We start from the raw sequence: 18,115 nt of genomic DNA, 5'->3' as shown, positions 1-18,115 counted from the left end.
TTGTTTGTGGTAGCCAGCCAGCAGCACCGGAGGCAGCAGCCCCCGGGAACCTAACAAGGCATTTTCTGGGCCCCGTCACAGGCCCAGAAGTGATCTGTGATAAGCGAGCCCTCCGGGGACTCTGCCTGATCTGTTTACCCAGCCTACACCCTCAGGAGGAACTGGGCTAGTTAGGAAACCTCTAGCTGCCACAGGCACATAGTTGGGGAAACTGAAGCAGAGGGGAAGCACATGCTGCGTGATCTGGGGTCAGCTACACAGTGGACCACGGCTCCACAAGCGCCACTCTACACATCATCAGTGCCCCATGGCAAGACACAAATCTGAGTGCCCCATAGCTCTCCGGGCCTCCTGCAAATGAGAATCCTAAGGCCCAGGGCAGCTGAGCTGCTGACCCAGGGTCTGGTGGGAAGAGCCAGAGGCAAGGCCAGGAGCAGAGACCCTCTTCCTTTGCTTCCCCCACACGGCCTCTCTTGCCCTTCCAAGTGACTACTCCAGAGAGGCCCAGAAGGATCCAGAGCTAGGCTGGGGGCTGGGAACGCACCTCCAGGAATTGCTATTAGCCTCCTTAATTCTATACATTGAGCTTTCGATTTTTTGTAATGCTCTTTCCATATCTACTTCAGTTTCCATTCCAATTAAGCTCTCTGTGTGCTGCGGCATCTCTCCTGCCAGGTTTAATTGCCCTTATTTAAATTCTTTAATTAAAAGTATTGTGTGTTTCCAGATCCTGTTGGTGTATGTATTACACAAATAATTTTGATGACTGGACTGGTAAACCAAGGAACTGTGCTCTCCATGGACGGCGGGGCTGGCCAGGGGATCTGCATCAAGCCCCAGCCCTTCAGAGCCCAAGGCCCGGCCCAGGGGCTGCTGGATGGGCCTGGGCTGTGAGGACAAGAGACTGCAAACAGGCATCCTTGCTTCCTTCCTTCCTCCAACACTCCATGCCTCACACAGCAGCCAGAGTGGCCCGGTTAGCATGTCAGTCCGACCCTGCAATGGCCCTGTTACCAGATTAAAAGCCAAAGTCCATTCAGTGGCTGTGAGTCCTCACTGAGTCCTCACAGAACCTGCCCCTACCTCACCTCTTGGGCCTTAACTCCTACTCCTGCCCCACGCCCGCACTGCCCAATGGCCTCCACGCTGGTCTTTGTGCTGTTCTCTGAACACACCAGGCCTCTGCTGGTGCGAGAGCCTTGCTCTGGGGCATAGGACTACCCCCAGATCCCACCTAGGCCACCTTCTCTCCCCCTTTGTGTCTTCACTCAACTCTCCCCTTCTTGTTGACGATCACCCTGGCCACCTCTTTCTTCTGCCTGCCTCCCGCCGGCCCCACTCTCTTACCTGGTTTGTCTGAGGCCGTTCAGGCTAGAACACAAAGACCATCGACTGAGTGGCTTACACAACAAACATTTATTTCTCACAGTTCTGAAGCCTGGGAGGTCCAAGATCAAGGTGCCAGCAGATAGTGTCTGCTGAGAACCCTCTTCCTGGGTTGCAGGTGTTCCCTTTCTCATTGCGTCCTCACATGGCAGAGGGAGACGGGCATCTCTGTTGCGTCTCTTCTTAAAAGGGCACTAATCCAATTCATGAGGGCTCCACCCTCATGACCTAATTACCTCCCAGAGGCCCCACCTCCAAATATCATCACAGTGGGGATTAGGACTTCAGTATGAATTTTAAGGGCTCACGTTCAGTCCGTTTTTGTGCACAGCCTGATCACTCTCTAACACACCACAGAACTGACTGTTTGCTCCCCCTCCTGGAATATAGTCTCAGTCTTTGTCTACAGAAAAAGATCTGTTCCTGTTTAGTCACTCCTGAATCTCCATGGCCTAGAGTTACACAGTAACTGGCACACAGTAGGTACTAAATATCTGATGGATGGATGAATAGATGGATGAATCATGTGTCTGCAGCGAGCCCTCAAAAGAACTAGCCCAAACTGGCTCCGCAGAGCCCCTGAAGCCCACGAAGGTGACCTTCCTCCACCCCAGACATCGAGGCACCCGCAGAGCTCAGTCTAGTCCGCTGCCTCGAGACAGGCATGGGGCGGGAGAGATGACGTGGTGGGCCTAGCCACACATGCTAGTGAGGAACAGTGAATGGGGCTTACTGACGACGTGACCCTGGGTGCGTGTCCCAACCTTTCTGAGCCCTAGTCTCCAGTTCTATGCAATGCGGACAATTACCATCTCCACCCCTCAGGGTTATCATGAGGAATACGTGCGACTGGGCATGTGGAGCATTTGACACAGTGCTGGGAGCCTGGGAAATCAGTGGCAACAGCTGTTAGTTCCATCTCAGTGCAGAGCCTGCAGGGAGGGGTACGGAGAGTCACAGCACCAGGCTGCTCCCCAGGGTGTGCTGAGCTCACCAGGGAAGGATGGACTGCAGGAAAGGAAGGCTCCTTTGCAATTGTGGTGGATGGAATCTGTCCAGAGAGGGTGAGAGCCTAGAGATTATTCACTGAGAGGGGCTGGGGTCCGCGAAGGAGGACAGGAGGGAGGCAGCACCGGTGGCCAGTGCTAGCTCCCTCACCAAAGTGGCCTGCCTCCTCCTCCTCTAGCCCAGATATGTTCCCAAGACATTGACCAGGGCTGCTCAGCGAGGCCTCCACACGGGCCTTACTCTTCTGCTCTAGAAGATTCTCCTCTTGGAGCCTCTAGGGAGGAAGCTCTCCTTGACTGCCTGCTTCACCCTCCCTGACAGGCCCTGATGCTCTCACTGAGGTTGTGTCTCCTTCACAGCACTGCTCTTGGCCTCGCTCTGTTTCTTCCACATCCTTCCCAGAGGCCACACTGGCTGCTTCTGCCCCAGGGTCACGACACTTCCTGTCTCCAGGGTCCTGAGGGCCAGGATGGGGTCTGGGAAATGTCACATTTGAGTCTCTGAAGGAATGCTTTCCTTCTCAGAGACACTCCTCCCTCTCTTGGGCTTGGCAAGGCGCCCCTGTGAAAGGCTTAGAATGTGCCTGAGTGGTAGCAGGAAAGGAGAGACTGCGCCTTCTCTGTTTTGGACAAGTTTCCCCAAGTTTATTGATCCAGGGTTGACGGAAGCAGCCCGGCCACTGGCACACAGGCCCGGGCCAGCCCCTGAGGAGATTCTGAGAAGCCCATCTTCAGCAGAGTGAATGGGCACTTGCTCTGGTCCCTTTTCTGCCTGTTGTGCAATTTTTCCGGAGCCCTCATCCTGATACACACTCATTGGTTGTTTTATAGCTGATGGAAGGGTTTCCCATTCCTCCTTCTCTCGTCCTTCAGTAGTCAGGACAGAAATTACCATCTGGTCCTAGACACAATGGAACCAGAGTGGAGAGCAGCTCACCCAGGGCCACCAGCTAACAACCAGGAAGGAAGCATCGTAGGTCAGCACCGCCCCTTCCCATCTCACAGCCAGAAAGGCCGGCAGAGCTCATGAATTAGTGAGTGGGGCTGGTCTCATTCGCACCCTGCCTGAGCTCCACTCCTAGCGACATGGGTCTGGCACGCCGCCAGCTGACGGAGTGTTGGAGGGTCAGGGGAGCCTGGCCACACATCTGCCAAAGAAGCAGCGGTGACACAGCCCAACCCGGATGTGGGCGACAGGTGCGCTCAGGCCACGGCAACAGAAACGGCAGAAACCTGTGCCTGGCAGAGCCATGGGCTGGCCTTGCTTGGAGCAGATGTCACAAGGGATGTCTCTGGGTCTGCAAGTCCAGCTTTTGAGGGACAGAATGGGGTCCCACAGCTTCCAAGTGGACTACTTGAAGCTATCAACCTGTCGTCAGCCCAGGAGCATGGCGTGGCCACCGAAAGCACTGATTCATTGGCTGTGTTGAAGGAGTCTGTTGTCCAGTGGAAATGAGGTGGTGGCCCTCTGCTTGGCAGTCAGTTCTGAGTGACACAGAGTAACTGGAGTTTGTCCAAAGGAGAGCAGGCGGGTTGGAAAAATTATACAAAATTGTTGCTCAGTTCCTTGCGGAAGTTTAAACTAGAAAGGCATGGAACTCGGGGGACATGAGCCCTACCTTCCCCTATTGGAAGGGAAAGGGTGGAGAAGCAGGAGCAGACCCACGTGTGGGAACCTCAGGGGGGCAGTCTGGGGCCCGTTGCTGGATGCCTCCACGACAAGGATTTGAGTTGAATGCTCCCGGGCAGAGCAGCATGGGAAAGAAAGTGCTGGTTCAGGAGGCTACGTGAGTCACCCCTGGAGGAGGCCCAGCAAAGCTGGAGGCCCCAGGCCGAAGTAGAGGTCACCCAGGTTGCTGATTAGAGCAAGAGGGTCGGCCTTCAGAGTGAACTCCACATGCGGACTGCAGGGTCCTTTCTGATCCCTTGTCTCACGGCCACTTGTTCCTCTGCCCCCTCAGGGCCTGAGTCAGCCGGTGTCTCTCTGGGTGAGAGATGAGCTTGCTGTTTGGGTTTGCTCTTTGCACTGGTGTCTCCCTGCTCTTGGGTGCAATGAGTCACGGCTCTCCTCAGGCGCACAGCAGGAGAGACCTGCTTTCTTCCCTTGAATATTCCAGAAGAAATTTGCTGGGCCATCTTCCACCCACTGGAAACTGGGAATTCTCTTCCTCCTCCCCAACACACGCACAGACAGACCCCCGATCCCCTTTGCCATCCAGTCTCTCGCTACCTGCCTCCTTCACCTACTGTTCAAAGCCACTTCTGAGGGAGCTGAATTTTTTTTTTGTCTTAATTGTTTAATTGAAGAATAGCACACGTACATACAGAAACATGCACAAAATGTAAATGTTCAACTCAGTGGTTTAGAGCAAAGCAAACACCTGTACTGCCACCAGCCAGGTCAGGAAATAGCATACCATCAGCATCCCAGGAGCCCCTCTCTTGCCTCCTGTCAATCATTTTTCCTCTTCCCCCTCCTTAAAGATAACCCCCATCCTGGCTCTAACACCGTGGTCCTATTTTGCCTGTTTGGGGGGTGTATATAAGTGGAATTATATATGTGTTCTTTATCTGGCTTCTTCTGCTAACATGATATTTGTTAGGTTTATTCATATTGAGTGGAGCTCTAGTTTGTATATTTGTGATGCTGTACAATATTCCGTTATGTGACTAACCACAAGTTATTTATCCATTCTACTATCGATGGGCACTTGGGTTGTTTCCAGATTGGAGCTTTTACAAATCACGTTGCAGAAAGCACTCAGGTGCTTGTCTCTGGTGCATGCATTTGTGCTAGGTACAGACCTAGTGTGGGAGTGTTGGGTCTCGGAGATGCGTGTGTCCAACCGCGGTAAATACTGCCAGTTTCCTAGGTCGCCGTGAGAACTGAGTCTTTATGTTCTCTGAGATGTCAGTCATCACCATGGGGATAGTGGTAGCTGATTGGGGATGACCCCTTTCAGAAGAAGTTCGCGGTCTCCTCTCCCAGCATGCTGTTCACTGGAATGGGCATGGGATGTAGCTGGGGGTAGGCTGCAGTCATAACAGGCAGGGGCCTCCCTCCCCCTGCTGCCAGGCCTGCTCAGGGCCACTCCAGAGTGAAACACCTGTGAAACACAGCAGCCCTCTCTGGAGACCCATCCCTCCTCACCTATGCAGATCATGACCGCCAACATTTACTGATCATCTGTTATGTACCAGTCTTTTGGCTGGATGCTGAGGGCACAGAAATTGATAAGACATAGAGCTGTCAGTATGGGAGGGTGAGGGGGAGACAAGTAAACTAGTAATTCCACTACCGTTCAATCATGCTGGGCGAATAGAGAAAACACGATGAAAACACGGGTGAATAGCACCTCGCTAGCTGGGTGGCCTGGAGGAGAAGAGGTGGGAGGGGCTGAGGTGAGAGATAAGGAGGCTTCTGGAAGAAATGGAGCAGGAGCTTAGCCTTGAAACGTGACTGTGCCTTGGCCTGCTACGGAAGCATGGAGAAGGACCCCCAGCACAGGACACGGCTTGCTTGATGTCTAGGAACCCTGATAATACAGAAATCTTTACACAACTGCAGGAAGTTTGGTGTGGCTGCACAAAAGGTGTGGGGGCTGAGGGAGGAGATGAGGCCATGAAGGCCTGTGCTAAGGAACTTGGGCTCTGTCCTCTAGGCCAAACGTACATTTCAGAGACATCACTGTTCCCTGCCTCTGGAGGTCAGAGGGGCGTCAGCTAGGAGGCTGATGCAGTTGTCCAGGGGACAGAAGATGGTGGCCTGAACGCAGGCAGGGTTGTGATGTGATAGCAATAAGGGGACAGTCACCAGGCAAGAGGGATGTGGAATTGGCAGGACTTAGTGCCTAATCAGATGCTGGGGAGAAGGCAGAGGTGTCAGTGAGAATGCCCAGGTCTCCCACACGAATGCCTGGCTATTGCTTTTGGGGGAAATTATTTATGGAAAATATTTATAACTGAGGTGGTAAACACAAGAGGAGTAGATTCTGGGGAGAAGGTGAGTTTGAACACCTACTCAAGTGCCATTAAGCTACAAAGAGTGCACTTATAAGGACCACCACCTACCCCAAGCAATTCCGCCTGCAGAATTGGTATAACTCCAAGATACTCAAATAGTCCGGGCTGATGCTCAGACTTACTACAGCCAGCAGCCTCAGAGTGTCTGAGCTCTGCAAGGGCCTCACTAAAATAAACTTACTGGGCTCCTCTTTGCTGCCATGGGGCTGCTCTGGGGAGCAGCACCTCTCTTCCTTCAAGAGCTTTGGGCATAAACTGAGTGTGCATAACTACAGAACATTCTAGAACATCAGTAGCATGGGGGAAAACCATGCATGCCCAGGGCTGAGGGAGCCCAGTGGCCTAGGAGACATATCCAGGAGCCTGAGTTTGGTGGAGACCAACACTGATGACTCTAGAGGTCCACTTGGGTACATGGACCCTAAAAGCAGGAAGTCCTGGGCCTCTGGTGGTGGTCAAATTCAGGCCAGTCATGGGGAGGGGAGTCCCAAGGAACTAGACTTTTCAGAGCAGGACCCCAGCCCATGCCTATGGGGACCAGGGCCTGGCCCCCAGGGTGGGAGCTATGGGAGCACACCAGCATGCCACACCCCAGCAAGTGGATGGAAGTTGGGGCAGGGTGTCTCCATCCTAATGAAGAACTAGGGCCCTGTGAAGAAAACCAAGGCACATGTTCGGTCTCAGGGAGGAGACCAACACATCAGAGAAGGGCAGCCTGAGGCTGCATGGGAATGCTGGCCCCCACACCTCCCGTAGCCTCTCTGGACCCCAGGCATCTGGACCCACCGATAACTCTAGGCCTGAGGTCCCCCCCCAGATTCCCCTGTTTCGTCTATAGCCTCTGACTCCACTCTCTGCCCCGGCTCCCAGGGAGGCCCCATCCAGAACCGCAAGTCCAAGCGCTGTCTGGAGCTGCAGGAGAACAGCGACTCGGAGTTTGGCTTCCAGCTGGTGCTGCAGAGGTGCTCAGGCCAGCACTGGAGCATCACCAACGTCCTGAGGAGCCTGGCGTCCTGACCCTGCTGGGAGCCGCCCCCGCCCGTCCCTTTGCTACTGTGTAGCACCTGCTGCAATGCTGCCTGCTGTCTGGGGGGTTGTTTGAGTCTGGGGGAACCAGGTTAGCGGGACCCCCCCAAAAGAGCTTTTTATTTCCTATTCAATTTTCATGGAGTTTATAGAAAGGTGCCGAATGGTGGGTGATGGTATAATATCATAAACTATTTTGCAACTGTAAATAGGGGACAAATGGAAAATATTTATAACTGACAATAAAATACTATTGATTAAGAAAAGGGCTTTTGCAGTCATTTGGTGCTCAGTGGAGCTGCCTGCCTGGTTCCTCTGAACTTGGAGTTCTTGTAGCCCGCTTTCTTTGTGAGGCCCAGGGTGGCGAGTGGGGCACTGTGACCTCACAGTCACCTCCAGAGAGAAGGCTCCTTCTGCCTCTCCCACAGCAGATGCGTCCTTTGGAGACAGCATTCCTGAAGAAAGCAGGGTTTCTGCTGGCCCCCGAGCGTCAGCTGCTGAGCTTTAGGCTTCAGGCCACACTGCCCCATCTTGATATCACCTTCCTCACCTCCCAAAGCGGTCCATCGCCCCGGCCCTCAGCAGTAACCCTGGCCTACAGCAAATGCCTCCTTCCAGTTGCTAAGACAGTTCGGCTCCTTCCATGAGTCACGGTGTATTTGTTTCCTGGGGCTGTCATAACAAAGTGCCACTGACTGGCTGGCTTAAACAGAAATTCATTCTGTCCCAGTTCTGGAGGCTGGGAGTACAAAATCAAAGATGGGCAGAGTTGGGTCCTTCCCAGTGCTGTGAGAGGATCTGTTTCAGGTCTCTCTTCTAGCTTCTGATAGCCTCAAACATTCCTCAGCTTGTAGGTGCCCATGTGCTTCCTGTGTCCCTCTGTGTGTCTGCCTCAGAGTCCACATTTCTCATTTTTACAAGGACACCAGTGATATTGGATTAGGGCCCACCATTGTGATCTCATTTTAACTTGATTACCTCTGTGAAGACTATATTTCCAAATAAGGTCACATTCTGAGGTACTGAGGGGAGAGGACTTCTTGTCTGAGGTACTGAGGGGTACGGACACAATTGAACCCATAACACATGGCTCTTTCAGTTATGGCTCCACATCACCCCTCTGGGCCCAGCCTCAGGAGACCAGTGGCCCTCAGCGTAGAACCATCCTTCTTGGAGCCTCTTACTCAATCCTCTGTCCCTCCAATAGCTTCCGGCTGAATGGTTCTTGTCCCAATCCAAAGTAGGCCTTCCTCAGGTTGAAGGCTCCTGTTTTTAGTTTGAAGGACACCCCAACCCCACCTCCAGCACCACCTCCAACCCTCTCGCTCATAGCAGAGCAGTAGTGAGTGTGAGGCTGTAGGACCGAGGCAGGAGAGGAAACCCTTCCTGGACAGATTTCAGCCCCACCCACCCTCTCAAGTTCTCTGGGACCTCCTTCCCAGGGGCCTCCAGTCCCAACACCTGCTTGTTGGGGATCAATAATCTATAGCTGAAACACTGGTGATCATAGAGACACCCCTGTGCCTCAGGGACCCCCAAGGAAGAGGAGCCTCTCGTCTTGGCCATCTGGCACACCAAGACACCCGCATGCACAGGCTTCACCCTAGAGGGCCACTAGGACTTCCCAGGCTGCCACCATAGCCGCCCCCCCCCCCCCACCTAGGGTTACACTGCTTTCCCACCACAGACCAGAGAGGATACCCAGACATTGGCCAGGCGGCTCCCACCTGATGGCTCCCACCCAGGAGGTGGACACGGGAAGCAAGACCCTCAAGAGGGAATTGTAGGCACTGCCTTTGCCATATTCCGGAAGCCAGGGCCTCAATATGGCTTCCCCCACACTTACTCCTCTACTTCATTCTGACAAACTCCTCCGAGCCCTGCAACCCAGCCACACTTCCCAAGTCCCCTCCATTCTAGTCTCATCTACCCACCTGGTGCTTCACCTCTCAGCACCAATTGCTGTGCTTCATCATCACCCCCACGCACTCGCCTGCCAGTGGCCCCCAAGTCTGGTCCCCAGACCAGCAGCATCGGCGTCATCTGAGGACTTACTAGAAGGGCGGTTCTCGAGCCCCACCTGGAAATCCTGAATCAGAAACAGTCAGGGTCTTAACAAATGGTCCAGGAATTCTGATTCCCTGCTGAAGTCTGAGACCCCTGCTCGGTCCCCGCCAGGATCCCTTCCCTTGTACCCTTCCTCCTGCTCTCTCCCAGGCCTCCCACCCCAGCTACATCCATCACGCGCTCCCCTACACCCGGCGGCCTCTACTTGAAGCCACAATCACCGACGCCCCGCGTCTACCCACACCCGCACCTCCACAAGCCTGCGCCCCGTCCCTGCTGTAGGGCAGAGGGACCAGGGGTGTGGACTCTGAGTCAGCCTCAGCTATTGGCTGGATGGTCTCAGGCAGCTACTAAACCTCTCCATCTCTGTTTCCTCTCCTTAAAAAATAGGAATGTCTTCTGTGGGGTTGTTGTGAAAATTAAACGAGTGGGAATTTATGTAAAACACTAAGAACAGCGACAGGTACATGGTAAGTGCCATCAAGTCGTAACTACTATTATTTTATCCACTGACATCCTAACACCCAGCCGCCGTCATGGATATATCCACACCTTGACACCAGTCGACGCCCATACTTCACCAGGCCTGTTGGCTTCCGTGGCCCGTCCAGCCTGTGCCAGCATCTACACCGTCAGTCTCACCTGCCTAGAGGCGCTTGCCCTCACCCAAACCCACGCTTTTACAAACTCCACACATCCCTGTCCTATCAAAGGCACCCTGCCTTCAGCCACTCCCAACATCTACACTCTAAGAAGCAAACCCCAGAATAGAGCTCTCCCCTTTGAGCTAATCCGGGGGCAGTGAAAACAGGGCGATAGGGGGCATCTCCTCCCTGAGCCCAGATGCCCAGGCCCTGGTGGGAGAATTGGCTCTGAGATAATCCCTGAGGGCCCTGGCTCCCAAAGAGTGAGGGCCACATGGCCAGTCCAGGCTCACTTGGGCCTCAGAGGGATAAAAGTGAGACACACAAGGTCACACGTCTCCAAAGCAGAGGGGCTGGTGAGCCTGGGGCAGAGGCAGGAGGGGAGAATGTAAAGGAAGGAGGCCAAGGGCACTTGGCCACATCCAGCCTCAGCTGGCTGCTTTTCCCTGATGTTGGTGCAAGCCAACTAGCAGCTGTCTGGGGGCTCTCTGAACACCCTGGAGTGAGATCATTATTTTCTTAATTGTTTGCACATCCGATGACTTGGTAGAAACAGGAAACGGTCTTCCCTGATACCATCAAGGGCTCTTTTAGCAGGTGTCTAAGACCTCCAGGACAGCGAGCCCCATAGCCTGGTTCCACAGCTCAGCCTCAGCCCTCGCCTGCCGGTACCCAGGCTCCCACCCGCTCCAAGAAGTGAAGGGAGAAGATGGGCCCCTCACTCCCGACCGGAAGTGGACACGATTGTTTGCAGAGACAATGGCAGAAGCCAGCGACCTGGCCGTATCCTGGCTGGCCCCAAAGGTCACTTGCCAGGGGGTCACAGACCCGCAGCTCCCGCAGCTTCCTGTGTCTCTGTCTGAGGCCCTTCTGTGGCCACAGGCACATGCTCGGGCCTGCGTGTGGGCAGACCGAAGTACTGAGGGGGTTGGGCCTCAGGAACAAGCCCGTCCATGAGGGATGGGCCTCCTCACCCTTCAGGAACACACATGTGAGGCCTCACCACCCCCCACCGTCCCCCCATAGGACTGAGCCCCAGTAACCCACCTTAATGTGCACTTTACTGGCATTCCTCCCTCCCTATCTCCCCGCCCTCCAGCTCCCTCCCTGTTGTGCCCCAGTCACCTCCCACATGCCAGTCTTTGGGTCTGCTCCGGGAGAAGCTGCTCACGGCCACTCCTGCATCACAGTCTCACGCCCGTGACACAGGGCCACCCAGACACCGGGATGCCCAAATCCACATCTATATCCTGAGCTCCAGGCCCAATCTCCGGCTGCTGATGGGCCCTGGACGTCTGGGTGGGTGTCCCTCAGACAATGCTGGTGTGACAAGCAGAGAACCAACCCATTGCTCCTCTCCCAGGGCCGCTCTAGTGACCTCCACCAGGTGCTCACGCCAGAGACCTCCTCTTGTCCCTCACGCCCCCCCTGCTCACATCTTGCTTCATCGCTCGCATGGGCCCCGCCACGCCACCTCAGCAGCCCTCCTCCCTGCAACGGTCATAGTGATCTTCCTGAAACGCTATGTCATCAGTTTTTCCCCTGGCCTAAAACTGTCGCCTGGGTCTCACCAAAGATGGTAAATGAGTAGCCCGGGCGCCAGCCTCAGACTTCCCTCCTTCAGTGAGTCCAGGAACTGAGTTTCGGAAACGCCCAGGTCACGGGTGGGCTGTGGGTGTGAGAGGGCCTAGCTTCCTGGCTGTCACATGCTCTGGATGCCTGTGGCCCTAACCCACCCTCTAGGGATGTTGGTGACCCGTATCTTCTTTCTTTTTTTTCAAGAAGTTTTTCTTGGAGTGAGTATGAGTTTTCCAGAACTTCTGTAACAGTGCCACACACTGGGTGGCTCAAACAACAGAAACGTGTTGTGTCTCAGTCTGGAGTCCAGAAGTCCGAGATCAAGCTGTCAGCAGGGTTGACTCCTCTGAGGGCTGTGGACAGAAGGTTGTGTCCAGGCCTCTCTCCTTGGCTTACAATTAACCATCTTTTCCCTGCGCCTTTGCACTGTCTTCCCTGTGTGTGTGACTCAGTTTCCAAATTTCTTCCTCTTTTTTAAAACAAATTTTTTTTAACGTTTGTTTATTATTGAAAGACAGAGAGAGTCAGAGCGGGAGCAGGGGGAAGGAAGAGGGAGAGGGAGACACAGAACCGGAAGCAGGCTCCAGGCTCTGAGCTGTCAGCACAGAGCCCGACGCGGGGCTCGAGCTCACAAACAGTGAGATCATGACCTGAGCTGAAGTCGGAGGCTTAACCGACTAAGCCACCCAGGTGCCCCATCCAGTCATATTGGATTAGGACCCATCCTAATGTCCTCATTTTAATTTCACTGCTTCTGTAAAGACCGCATCTCCAAGTAAGGTCACTTCTGAGGGGACTTCCAGGACTTCAACATATGGATTTTGGGGGGAAACACAACTCAGCCCATAAAAGGGAGCAGAAGAGGGTGGTGAAGGGCATACTCCAGGCTCCGGGGGACTGCCTACACTCATACTCACCTTGCCTGGCAAGTCCTGCCTGTTGGGGGCACCCCAGTTGTCCTGGTGTCCCCAGGGAAGAGAGTGGGCACTGAGCAGGTGACAGGGAGTTTGTGCATGCAGACCTGAGAAGCTTATCGTTGTCCTCTGTATCCACACCCCTTTTGAGGAAAACTGTCCCAGCCACAGCCCTAGCTGTGACCCCTCCTGGTACCATGACCATGCTGTCTTCCTCCACAGGGAGTCAAGTTGACCCAAGGGAAGTGTCTATAGGCTGGCCAGTAATCAATGACTTAACACAGAAAGATGAACGGGGTCAATCAAATTCTGCTTGCACATTTGCACTATGACACACATAAAGAATCAACCAGGGGTGCCTGGGTAGCTCAGCTGATTGAACGTATGACTTCGGCTCAGGTCATGATCTCACAGCTCATGGGTTCGAGCCCCGCATCAGGCTCTGTGCTGACAGCCCAGAACCTGGAGCCTGCTTGGGATTCTGTGTCTCCCTCTCTCCCTGCCCCTAACCCACTCGCGTTCTGTCTGTCTCAAAAGTACATAAACACTTTAAGAAATTAAAAAAAAAAAATCAGCCAGTTAGTGAAGAAGCCATGGCCATACGTAGAGACATGCCATAGGGTAGATTGGGGCCCCAGGAGGACCGACCATGCCACAGCCTCGTGCATGCTGAGGTCACCAGGGGGAAACCACAGCTGAGCGGAGCAGAGAAAGTTGCTGATGAGCAGAGGCAGCAGACCCGCCATGAGGAAGGCGTAGCATGTGGCCATGACACAGACGAAGACTAGAGACAGCCTTAGAGCTGCCCGCATTTCCTCTTCATTCCAGACCCCACCCATCCACATCCTGCCAATTCACCTTTTCCCAGAGTTGGCTGAGCGGGTCCCTGCCATTTACAGCCAACAAGACTGACCGGAGCAGGACGTAAAGATTTTAGACACCAGAACCTGCTCATTCCCAGACCCTCACACGTGTGTGAACACGCACACCATGCCTACAACTACTGCGCACACGTGCAGCAGAGGGACATCATCTGCACCTTCTATGTAAACGCATGCCCAGGCTCACACAGCCCCTCATGTGCACACGTGTGTGCTCTCACATGCAGCGGTCACATAGATACATGCGTGGACACACACACACACACACACACACACACACGCACACACTGACTCCAAAGAGAAGAGCTATTTCTGCCCACTCCCCAAAGATCTTTTGGGCTGCCGTCACTTAACACCATTTAACATGGTTCTTGTGAAGCAGAGGAAATCCGAGTTCTTCCGTCCTCACCATTTCTTCCTAATTCCAGGTAAGAGATACCAGGTAGTTCCGAGGCAAGATGGAGAGACTCTCTGGCCTTAAGAGTCTGTGTTTGTTTGCTTTCCTCGTGATGACAACCATCTAAATAGCCCAGGAAAGCCAACATGGACAGAGCCACCCAAAAATGTATCCTTCCTCAGCCCTGCTCTTTCTCCTGACTCCAGCCAAAGAGGAGGGAGGGGAATGTAGTAGATGCATTGGCCCACATCCAGCCCCTGACCCCACAAGACCCTCAGGTCCCGCTGCCCCGCCCTCTGGCCTCAGCCCGTCTCTCCCCATCCACAGACAGGAATTTTGTCCTTCGTTGGTATCTGGCTCACACGATTGGCCAGAAAGGGCCTAGGGAGGCATCAGCCCTACTATGTGTATGTTTTCAAATTACACAGCAGAGCCACACCCGGAAGCCAGACTTTCAAGGTTGTCACCATGTCATGCCTGTCTCTGTTACCTCCCTTGCTGGGCCTACGGGTGGGGGCTCCCCCCGTGGTCTCCACAAGCTGTGGCCCAGGCAGTCTTCATGGGCATGTGGCATGAGGCTCCGAGCTCAGGGCCCCCACCTCGGCTTAGTTCCATGCTCTTGTGTCTTGAAATTCTTAATAATTTCTGAACAAGGAGCCCCGTACTTTCATTTTGTACCTGGCCCGGCAAATTATACTGCAGATCCTGCCTGTGACACAGCATTTTTTTTTAAGAAAACACCCAGAATCTAGCCCATGACACAGAACCTTTTCCTAAAAGGAGCTGCTTCTGATGAGAGAGGCACCTGAGCCAGGACTCTGGGCCCTGCCCCTCTCTGCCCCTCCCCGCTCCTCTTCTAGAGGTGCTGCCACTCTCACATCAGCCCCTAGGGGGTGCTGTGCTCCCTTTGTGCTCAGAAGTGTGGGCCCAGATCCCATCCCTGGGTTCCGTGGTAAGGCTCGCCAGGATTTCTGTGAGGGATCCAACTGCCAACAGTTCCAAGGAAATGACCCCATACCAAGGAGCGGTGCGAGAGTTACTTTCCCCAAAAACTTTCTGCTCCCCTTCGATGTCCTACTCACACTTTTCCACAGGCCTGGTCCGTCTTCAGCTCCTGACCACAGAAATGCCCCTGGCATAATCTGACCAGTTTCCCTACTCGGACAAAAGGACCCTTCAGATGATGCCCCCGGAGGTTAACTGAAGAGGGTTTCAGGAGAATGACAGCAGTCTTCAGAGGTGTGGGCAGGGTAGGGGGAAGCACCCCAGACAGCAAAGGTGGACGCTGTTCCTACTCTTCTAGCTAAAGGGACTAAGAGCAGGGGGCTTCCAACCCTCACTGATGCTGCCATGGGAGTGGGTTGCCCAGCAGGACGGACAGCCACAGCCTGAGGGCCCCCCACTGTAGAGCCCGCAGCCCAGCAGGGAGGGAGCCTTTGGGGGGCAGGGGGAAGGCTTAGGGCAAATGCCTCCACTTCTTCCCCATTGCCCCCCTGCTGTCAGGTATTCTACCAGAGCCTCGCATTGGCCAAACCCAACTGGAGGCAGAGGGCAGAAGAACCACCAATGCTGTCCACACAGCAGGCCAGGGAAGAGCCAAGAGGGAGAATAACCAGCACACTCACGCTCAGCCTCACCCTGGTCTGGATGTCCCAGGCCGCCTACTGGCCCTCTGGCCTCGCCAGCTCGCACCCTTCCCCCAGTCTCTGGATGCCTCCTGCCCTGAAACTGACCACACCTCGTACTTTCCCACTTAAGTATTCCTTCACTGATGTGAAAGAGAAGGGAGAGAGGTCTTCCCACCTACAGCTGGAGTCTCTCAAGGATCTTGCCTCCTCCTGTCCACTTCCTCTAGGGTCATCGAAACTCAGGCATCCTTCAGGGTCACCTGAGTGGCTCAGTCCATTAAGCGTCCAACTCGACTTCGGCTCCGTTTATGATCTCACGGTTGTGGGATCCAGCCCCGCATCGAGCTCTGCCTGACATTGTAGAAACTGCTTGGGATTCTCTCTCTCCCTCTCTCTGCCTCTCCCCTATTCATGCTCACTTTCTCTCTCCTCCTCTTTCAAAATAAATAAACTTAGGGGTGCCTGGGTGGCTCAGTCGGTTAAGCATCCAACTTCAGCTCAGGTCATGATCTCACGGTCCGTGGGTTCGAGCCCCGCGTCGGGCTCTGTGCTGACAGCTCAGAGCCTGGAGCCTGCTTCCGGTTCTGTGTCTCCCTCTTTCTCTGCCCCTCCCCCATTCATGCTCTGTGTCTCTCTGTCTCAAAAATAAATAAAACATTAAAAAAATTGTTTTAAAAGAAAAAACTAAATAAACTTAAGAAAAAGAAAGAAAGAAGAAAGGAAGGAAGGAAGGAAGGAAGGAAGGAAGGAAGGAAGAAAGAAGAAAGAAAGAAAGAAAGAAAGAAAGAGAAAGAAAGAAAGAAAAAGAAACTCAGGTCTTCTTCAATAGCCTCAGCCCCTCCTGACCAGCATGTGAGGGAGCTGACCTCACTGCCCTAGAAGAGCCTAGGATGGGCTTTGACCTTGTAGCCCTGGACTAGCAAAGAGATCCCATCCATTTGAGGGTATTTGGTTGGCCACAGCTTCCTGGAGTGATGTGTTGGGAAAGACTCTGGCTCTGGCTTCCATAGGCAAGGGTACCAGAGTGGGTGAGCAGGGGAGAGGATAGGAATGCATGGGCGCCCCGCATTTGGCCTTTCCGCCCTGCCCATCCACCCCCTCCGTTGTGCTCCTCCAGAAGTCTGATTCCCAGCCGGGGCCTCTCCGTGACCCTCGGCCCACTGGGATGGTGCTCTGCAGCCTCTTGTTGGCTGGGCTGCTGCTGCTAGAGGCCACCTACTCATGGGGGCTCTGCTCTGTCCCATCAACCCAAACCCCTGCTCGTTGCTGTCACCTGCCCAAACCACGTGGACCCTCCAGCTGCGCTGTGGCATTGGCCTTTGCTGTAGGCACACCTTCCCTAGCCTTTCCCCTTTTGGGCTCTGGCACCCTCTGCGTCCCTGCCAGGGAAGGGGCCCAAAGTTCAGCATGTCTGCTCACCTCCACCATGCCTGGACCACGCCGGGTGTCTGGGGGAAAGGCCCAGGCCAGGAAGGTCCTAAAAATGATCATAACAAATGTCGATTATTTCTATAGCCCGCCACCGAGGCAAGTACTTTCCATCTATTTTCTCATTTAACGTTCATTATAGTCTCACCAAGTAGTGCTATCATGATCACCCCCAGTTTACAGTGAAGAAAACTGAGGCACACAAAGGCCAAGTCATTCTATAAGGACATATAACTAGTAAGAGACAGAGGTTGGATTTGAACCCAAGGAGGCTGACTGCAGAGCCTGACCCCCTAGCCTCTACTATGCTGTCTGCCTCCTTTGGCCACCTTTGGCAACACTACAGTAACCTTATGCTCCAAGCTTCCACGACACCAGGGTGCCCCAGCCTGAGGCTCTACCTGGACCGAACGAACAAACACAACTAACATCCATAAGAGCACCAAACCTGCCCCGGACCCATGCTGGTGCCTTGCCAACTCAGTTAAACTCTTGGTGCCCTACAAGTTAGTTCCCATTACCAGCATCATTTTATAGATGAAGACATCAAGACGTAGGAGTGAACTAGCCTGCCCAAGGTCATACAGATAGGAAGTGGCAGTAGCCAGAATTTGAACCCAGGCCCCCTCCTGCCCGAGCCACTGTGCCACACTGCCTTCCAGCCTCCTGGCTGCCTTCATGTGACACAGAATCCACAGGACATGCCAAGGCCCCCAGCAGCCAGCATCCCCCCAGGCTCTACACGCTGCCAGGGCTGTGCAGACCGCCTCCCTGTTTCAATTCCCTGGCGAGCCTGACCTTCTGAACGTGACCACAGCAAGAGTGTGATTAATGAGCCAATTATTTCTGTGGAAGACATCGTGCAAAATAAATAGCCCATTTCCCTTCAATTTACTGTTTTAATAAATAAATAGCACTCCATGCTCTGGTTTTGTTTATTGCTGTTCATACCTGAAAGTTTGTGATGAATCTTCATGTTGTTCATTTCCAAAATTAATCAGATCTGCCCAATGACTTTGAAATATAGGACTGCATTTGTCCTTCGATGTCAACAGCAAGACAGGCAGGAGGGGCTGCAGGGAAAGGCAGTCTGGGGGAAGGGAGAGCAGTGGGTAGGATGCTCAGAGCCCTGAACC

At 53.9% G+C, this 18,115-nt stretch overlaps 1 protein-coding gene across 6 annotated transcripts in view; it reads left to right on the top strand.

The window, feature by feature from the left end:
- Nucleotides 1-7,708, top strand: part of GALNT18 (polypeptide N-acetylgalactosaminyltransferase 18) — a 410,401-nt gene extending 402,693 nt beyond the window's left edge. For 5 of the 6 annotated variants that reach the window (XM_045038963.1, XM_045038961.1, XM_003993000.5 and 2 more), the window contains one exon: nt 7,287-7,708. In XM_045038963.1, the coding sequence (XP_044894898.1) occupies nt 7,287-7,433 (147 nt within the window). In that variant the 3' untranslated portion in view covers nt 7,434-7,708. The other variant, XM_045038960.1, reaches the window with a different exon arrangement.
- Nucleotides 7,709-18,115: the final 10,407 nt, after the last annotated feature.

The sequence above is a fragment of the Felis catus genome, chromosome D1, assembly GCF_018350175.1.
Source record: "Felis catus isolate Fca126 chromosome D1, F.catus_Fca126_mat1.0, whole genome shotgun sequence".
NCBI classification, from domain to species: Eukaryota; Metazoa; Chordata; class Mammalia; order Carnivora; family Felidae; genus Felis; species Felis catus.
The sequence above is the reverse complement of the archived record's forward strand: the minus strand, read 5'-3'. Positions and strand labels throughout refer to the sequence as shown.